The sequence below is a fragment of the Lucilia sericata genome, unplaced genomic scaffold (genome assembly GCF_015586225.1).
Source record: "Lucilia sericata isolate MDLA Ls3-8-SP2 unplaced genomic scaffold, ASM1558622v1 Contig000080F_arrow, whole genome shotgun sequence".
Taxonomy (NCBI): domain Eukaryota; kingdom Metazoa; phylum Arthropoda; class Insecta; order Diptera; family Calliphoridae; genus Lucilia; species Lucilia sericata.
Window position 1 is genome coordinate 397,895 of NW_023994113.1, and position 7,593 is coordinate 405,487.

Below are 7,593 nucleotides of genomic sequence, written 5' to 3' on the forward strand. Positions count from 1 at the left end.
TGGAAATTTAAAAGTTATTTTCTTGTTTAATTTAAGAGTGATTTTTATTAATGTATTTCATATTTCTTGTTTAGGTGCCTCTGTGCTTGGTCCTCCTTTTGGTCATTTTGGTCCATTTCCTCCGCCAGGCCCTATTTTGGCTTCACCTCATCGTGCTCCTCATCATCCGCATGGTCCTACACATCCACCGCCACATCCAGCGGCATTTTATCCACATCCTTTAGTTTATTGGCCATATCCAAGTCCTCCAGTATCGCCAACGACTTACTTTAATCAGCCTACACATTCGCCCACTCATGTGCCTGGTAGTCATGGACCACCTATGGTAGGTAAATATTGCTTTGTATTCCAATTTCAAAATTACTTAAGTATGTGCATTCGACTTCTCCAAAATACATCTTCTTCTTTCATATAGACTACTAAAGACCTCACTAAAGTTACGGCTATAGAGTAGACTATAATCCAGACTATAGACCTAGTCCGTAATATAGTGTAATTTATAGTCTGGACTATAAAATATTCTAGGTTTTTAATTAAAGCCTATATATACATACATATGTATATGTATCTATACTCTAGTCCATAGTCTGGACTACACATGAGTCCATAATCAGTCTAGCCTATAATATAGTCTAGTCTATAGTCCGGACAATTGTTCGGTCTATAATCTGGACTGTAGCCTAGTCTTTAGTCTTAATACCGCACAATAGACCAGACTATAGACCGGACTATACACTCTTGGTCAGACTATGGACTAAACAACAGTCTAGAATATCCTAAGGTACCAGACCAGACTATAGACTAGACTATAGTACACACTATAGAATATATTATTGTGTAGACTACAGATTAGACTACTAACTATTTTATACTCCAAACTATAGGGTATACTATTGTCCAGATTATTGATTATACTATTGTCCAGACTATAAACTCGAAATTAGTCCACACTATAGACTAGACTATAATCTAGAATATAGATTAGGCTAAAGTCCTAGCTATAGACTATACTGTAGTTCAGAATATAGACTGGACTATGGTCCAGACTATAGACTAGACTATGGTCCAGAATATAGACTATACTGTAGTTCAGAATATAGACTAGACTATAATACAGACTATAGACTAGACTATAGCACAGACTATAGACAAGACTATAGTCTATAAACTAGACCAAAGCTTAGACTATAAACTAGACTGTAGTCCAGACTATAGACTAGACCGCAGTGCAGACTAAAGACTAGACCGCAGTCCATATTATAGACGAGACTATAGTCCATTCTATAGACTTGACTATAGTCCAGACTATAGACTAGACTATAGTACCGACTTTAGACCAGGCTATAGTCCCGACTATAGACTAGACTATATCTTAGACTATAGTCCAGACTATAAATTAGACTATAGTCCAGACTATAAACTAGACTATAGTTCAGACTGTAGTCCAGAAACTACAGTTCCGACTATAGAATAGACTATAGATCAGACTATAGACTAGACTATATACTAGAAAATAGTCTAGAGTATAGTTCACACTATATACTAGAATATAGTCCAAGCTATAGGCTAGACTGTAGTCTAGAATGAAGACTAGACTGTAGTCCAGACTGTAGACTATACTATAGTCCACATAAAAACTAGACTAAAACCTGGACTGTAGCCCAGATTATAGACTACATAGTATGCACTAGACTATAGTGCACACTATAGTCTATAGTGTGGGCTATAGTATATTCTATAGTCTGGGCTACAGTATAGTCTATAGTCCGGGTTTTAGTCCAGTCTATATAGACTAGACTATAGTGCACACTATTGACTAGACGGTAGTGCACACTATGGACTAGACTGTGGTTCAGAAACTATAGTTCCGGCTATAGAATAGACTACAGTTCAGAGTATAGACTAGACTATAGACTAGACTATAGACTAGACTATAGACTAGACTATAGACTATACTATAGACTAGACTATAGACTAGACTATAGACTAGACTGTAGACTAGACTATAGACTAGACTATAGACTAGACTATAGACTAGACTATAGACTAGACTATAGACTAGACTATAGACTAGACTATAGACTAGACTATAGACTAGATTATAGACTAGACTATAGACTAGACTATAGACTAGACTATAGACTAGACTATAGACTAGACTATAGACTAGACTATAGACTAGACTATAGACTAGACTATAGACTAGACTATAGACTAGACTATAGACTAGACTATAGACTAGACTATAGACTAGACTATAGACTAGACTATAGACTAGACTATAGACTAGACTATAGACTAGACTATAGACTAGACTATAGACTAGACTATAGACTAGACTATAGACTAGACTATAGACTAGACTATAGACTAGACTATAGACTAGACTATAGACTAGACTATAGACTAGACTATAGACTAGACTATAGACTAGACTATAGACTAGACTATAGACTAGACTATAGACTAGACTATAGACTAGACTATAGACTAGACTATAGACTAGACTATAGACTAGACTATAGACTAGACTATAGACTAGACTATAGACTAGACTATAGACTAGACTATAGACTAGACTATAGACTAGACTATAGACTAGACTATAGACTAGACTATAGACTAGACTATAGACTAGACTATAGACTAGACTATAGACTAGACTATAGACTAGACTATAGACTAGACTATAGACTAGACTATAGACTAGACTATAGACTAGACTATAGACTAGACTATAGACTAGACTTTAGACTAGACTATAGACTAGACTATAGACTAGACTATAGACTAGACTATAGACTAGACTATAGACTAGACTATAGACTAGACTATAGACTAGACTATAGACTAGACTATAGACTAGACTATAGACTAGACTGTAGACTAGACTATAGACTAGACAATAGACTAGACAATAGACTAGACTATAGACTAGACTGTAGACTAGACTATAGACTAGACAATAGACTAGACAATAGACTAGACTATAGACTAGACTATAGACTAGACTATAGACTAGACTATAGACTAGACTATAGGCTAGACTATAGACTAGACTATAGACTAGACTATAGGCTAGACTATAGACTAGACTATAGACTAGACTATAGACTAGACTATAGACTAGACTATAGACTAGACTATAGACTAGACTATAGACTAGACTATAGACTAGACTATAGACTAGACTATAGACTAGACTATAGACTAGACTATAGACTAGACTATAGACTAGACTATAGACTAGACTATAGACTAGACTATAGACTAGACTATAGACTAGACTATAGACTAGACTATAGACTAGACTATAGACTAGACTATAGACTAGACTATAGAGTAGACTATAGACTAGACTATAGACTAGACTATAGACTAGACTATAGAGTAGACTATAGACTAGACTATAGACTAGACTATAGACTAGACTATAGACTAGACTATAGACTAGACTATAGACTAGACTATAGACTAGACTATAGACTAGACTATAGACTAGACTATAGACTAGACTATAGACTAGACTATAGTCCATACTATAGATCACACTAGACTATAGTTCTGACTATAAACTAGATTATAGTGCAGATTATAGACTAGAATATAGTCCAGACCATAGCCCAGAGTATAGACTTTACTATAGTCCACAATATAAACTAGTCTATAGTCCCCACTATAGACTAGACTATTGTTTGCACTATAGACTAGACTATAGTCCACACTATAGACTAGACTATAGTCCACACTATAGACTAGACTATAGACTAAACTATAGACACTAAACTAAATATAGTTATTAACTTGTTTGTTTTTTTTTTTTTCATTATATTTTCCAGTATTCTCTCGATTATATACCCGCTGTACAACCAACAAATTACGCTAATCCAACATCACCACTAAGTCCTCCTACAGTGGGAATTCCCACAAACACTAGTGGTCTAATACTCTCACCAAATAAGACACCAACAATGGCCATGGTGCCTAATCCCAAGCAATATCCAGCAGTTGGAGCTGGACCACCAACACAATCACCAACTATAACACCCATCACACCCACCTATCACAGTAAAATGGCCCTACCGCCAGCACATCCACCACCAGCAAGACATACTCACACAAACATGTATCACCACTATAGTTCGCCACCGCCTATGCAAACTGCCGTAGTTTTGGCAGCACCACCTAGCCCAGCAACAGCAATTGTAAATACACCACCGGCTGGCGTCTTAAAAACGCCACCAATTGAACAGCCATTGCTTGCCATCGATACCAGTCATACAGTAGAACGTAATGCTTTAAAAACAAATGCGAAATTGAAAACAGGGCCGCCGGCTGTAACTGCTAAGGCGGTTGTAGCAGCGACAGATGCCACCACCTCTACTTCATCTTCTACTACTACTACTACTTCCACGGCTGCTATGAATGGTACAACTGCTTTAGTCACAAATCACTGTGTGGAATTGTATACATCATAGGAAATACTAAAAGCATGAAATATTTCTACAACTAAAACTAAGAAGTGCTACTTTATAAACACAAACAACTACAACAACAAAAATTGAGATTTCTATTAAAAAAAAAGGATTTTATTTTAAATTATTTATTATTATTAATCTATTCACAACTGAAAACAACAAACAACCACTATTCCTAATCTTGCCAATAGATGGCCCATCTATTATTTCTAATATTTTAAAACACCTTGCAAGTGGTTGTTGCACCAACTCAATGTTTAAGCCAAGTTACAAACCTTTTAGTCTAGAATGAATTTTTTGTCATACCAAACGAATCTCGAATGCTTACAAAACGGCTCCTTTAATTAAAAGAAACATTCATTATGTCCTCATTTTAAACTCGTCAAATAATAATAAATACGAGTAGTTTTAGTTAAAGTAGTTTTTCTACGTTTATAAATTTTATTTAAACAAAAATTATGATATTAAAATACTGAAGAATATAGCGAAAAATAATTAATTATTTAATTAAAAAAAAATTAGCCAGAAACTAAATTTCGCTTCTTAAGTTAACTAAATTAATTAATATTTATTTAATTTTCACAAATCATAAAACAAAATGAAGAAAAGATAAAAAAGAAAGAGAAACCAGTGTGCAGTCTTAAGAAATCATTTGTCTAACAAATATAAAATTTCTTTCTGGTTAGAAAATAAATTTAAATAAATTTGCATGTTAAACATTTTATACAAATCTTCTAGTGAATATGAAAACAATCAATAATTAATACAATTTTCACAATTTATTAAAAAAGCAATAAGTTAATCACAAGAAAAAGAAAAATATAACGAAAAACAAAACCCTAGTCAATAGTAAAATTATTTATGTTTTTTTTTATGTATTTAATTATTTAAATGAATGTTATTTAATGAAAAATAATAAAAAAATTGGTTTACCAAAAAAATATTAAATTAAATTAAATTCTTAATGCATCTCCCCAAAAAAAAGAACAAAAAAATTTTCTTAGAAAATTTTATGCTAAACGTAAAGTTAATGCAAAACTTACAAATACATAAATTTTAAAATCTTGTCAAAACTCTCAATAATTGTTTATGTTTGCTTAATTTAAATGTAATTAAATTTTCTGTTTATATTGTTTTTAATTTTGTCAAGTCTTTTTATTAAATTGTTTTTAAATGTTTTAAATAAACTATTGTATATTTATAATCAAAAATTTCTTTATGTGTATTTTTTTACATTTTGGGTTTAAAGATTTCTGAAACATGCTGTTAGTATAGTGTGCCTTTGCTTAGTTAAGACTAACACCCGACACTGGGTGTTGTTAAAACTAAATAGGAAAACCTGTAGGGTTGTCAAACCTCAATGCTTTAGAAAAAATAGGGAAATGGAAAAAAAAAAAAAAATATTTAATCATACCATTTTTATCTCTTATCTCAGATAGACTGGCATATCGTCTATCTGAGATAAGAGATAAAAATGGTATGATTAAATATTTGTTTTCCATTTCCCTATTTTTTCTAAAGCATTGAGGTTTGACAACCCTACTTACGAAATAAGTAATAAAAGTAACATATCTCACATCTATATCTGCTTGCAGCACAGCGAGGTTTAACTCATCCGGAAGTTGGAAATCAAGAACATATGGAGAGGCTAAGATTTTATGCCAATTACCTCCAATCTTGAATCATCCATCCGATTATGTTACCCAACACACGGATTTTGATAGAGTTTTCCAAGTCAGAGTTCCTTCCAGGATGTAGGGGTTACCTACCGAGCGAATATACCACCAGAACAACAACCTACAACACCTACATCCAGCAGATCATCAACATGGATTCCGCACAGTACAACAACAGCTTTAAACGCCATCACCAGGTTACCACTGCCTTAATCAGGCCCGACCATGTCAACGAACGGTCTTCGTGGCACTCGACCTATCAAAAGCGTTTGATACGGTCAATCACGCCATTCTCTGCAGAGACATTTTCACATCTGATCTCTCCGACAACACCAAGAGATGGCTAGTGAACTACATGTGTGGACGACAGTCATCTGTGGAGTTTAGGAACCAGAGATCCAATTTTCGTAGAATTAAAGAAGGGAGTACGTCAAGGTGGAGTCCTTGGACGGATGTCATCGGAGGGGCCACCCGAACCTACAAATAACGGAGTTGGAACCCCCCAGGCATGTCAAGAAAGATCCCCCACCCATTGCAAACGAACAACGAAACCTACCACGTTGTACTAGAGTGGTATTGGCACAATTTAGATCGGGATGGTTTACCCGTTTAAACTCGTGCTGATCGAGAATAAACGACACCATTCGAGATATCTGTCCTGCGTGTGGGACAAACCCACACAATGTTCAACACCTTTTCAACTGCAGGTCAAATCCAACTCAGTTGGAACCTGAATCCCTTTGGGCTCAACCATTAGATGCTGCTCGTCTACTGGGTTTAGATCTAAAGGATTTGTAAAACCAGAGCGAAGAAGAAGAAGAGTAGGGAATAATATTTAACTATATATGTATATATATATATGTACGTGTAATTTCAGGTGTCGCTGCTACAACAACAACCACCAGAATCTTTACAAATTGTCCTAAAATGAACTGAGGTGTTCGTTCTGGTGTCTTCTGTGAAGAAGCTGGGATAATTATATCTCACCGTCTTCACTTCACGATAATGTCAGACCTCAATATTCGAGGCCACATAAGAATTTTTGTCGATAGTCAAGCGCCATTTCTCTCATTAAATTCTTATACTACCACTTCTGTATTAGATAGACAACGCAAGAATGATCTGTCAAGGGTGGGTCGCCTATTTAACATGACCCTTGTTTGTGTCCCTGAACATAAGGACTATTATGGAAATGAACAGGCAGATGAGCTTGCCAGAACGGGATCTGCTCTTGATATCTCCAACGCCGTTCCAGTAACAACCTCTTTAGGTTTTATCAGAATAGTATCCTCAGATTCTACCTTCAAAAGGCTGAAAATAGGTGGAATAACCTAAACACATGTAAAGAGGTCAAGATATTGTGGCCCTTTCTTCGCTCCTTATAAACCAAAGTAGACGGGATATATCGAGATTGATAGCAGCAACAACAGGACACTGGG

At 35.0% G+C, this 7,593-nt stretch overlaps 1 protein-coding gene across 2 annotated transcripts in view; it reads left to right on the top strand.

The window, feature by feature from the left end:
* LOC119599544 (RNA-binding protein fusilli) overlaps positions 1 to 5,453 on the top strand; it is a 92,882-nt gene extending 87,429 nt beyond the window's left edge. Inside the window, exons 12-13 of one of the 2 annotated variants that reach the window (XM_037949335.1) lie at positions 75 to 329; positions 3,840 to 4,161. In XM_037949335.1, coding sequence (XP_037805263.1) covers positions 75 to 329; positions 3,840 to 3,886 — 302 coding nt within the window. In that variant the 3' untranslated portion in view covers positions 3,887 to 4,161. Of the gene's footprint in view, positions 1 to 74; positions 330 to 3,839 lie in introns of both variants that reach the window. The other variant, XM_037949334.1, reaches the window with a different exon arrangement.
* The last annotated feature ends 2,140 nt before the right edge of the window (positions 5,454 to 7,593 follow it).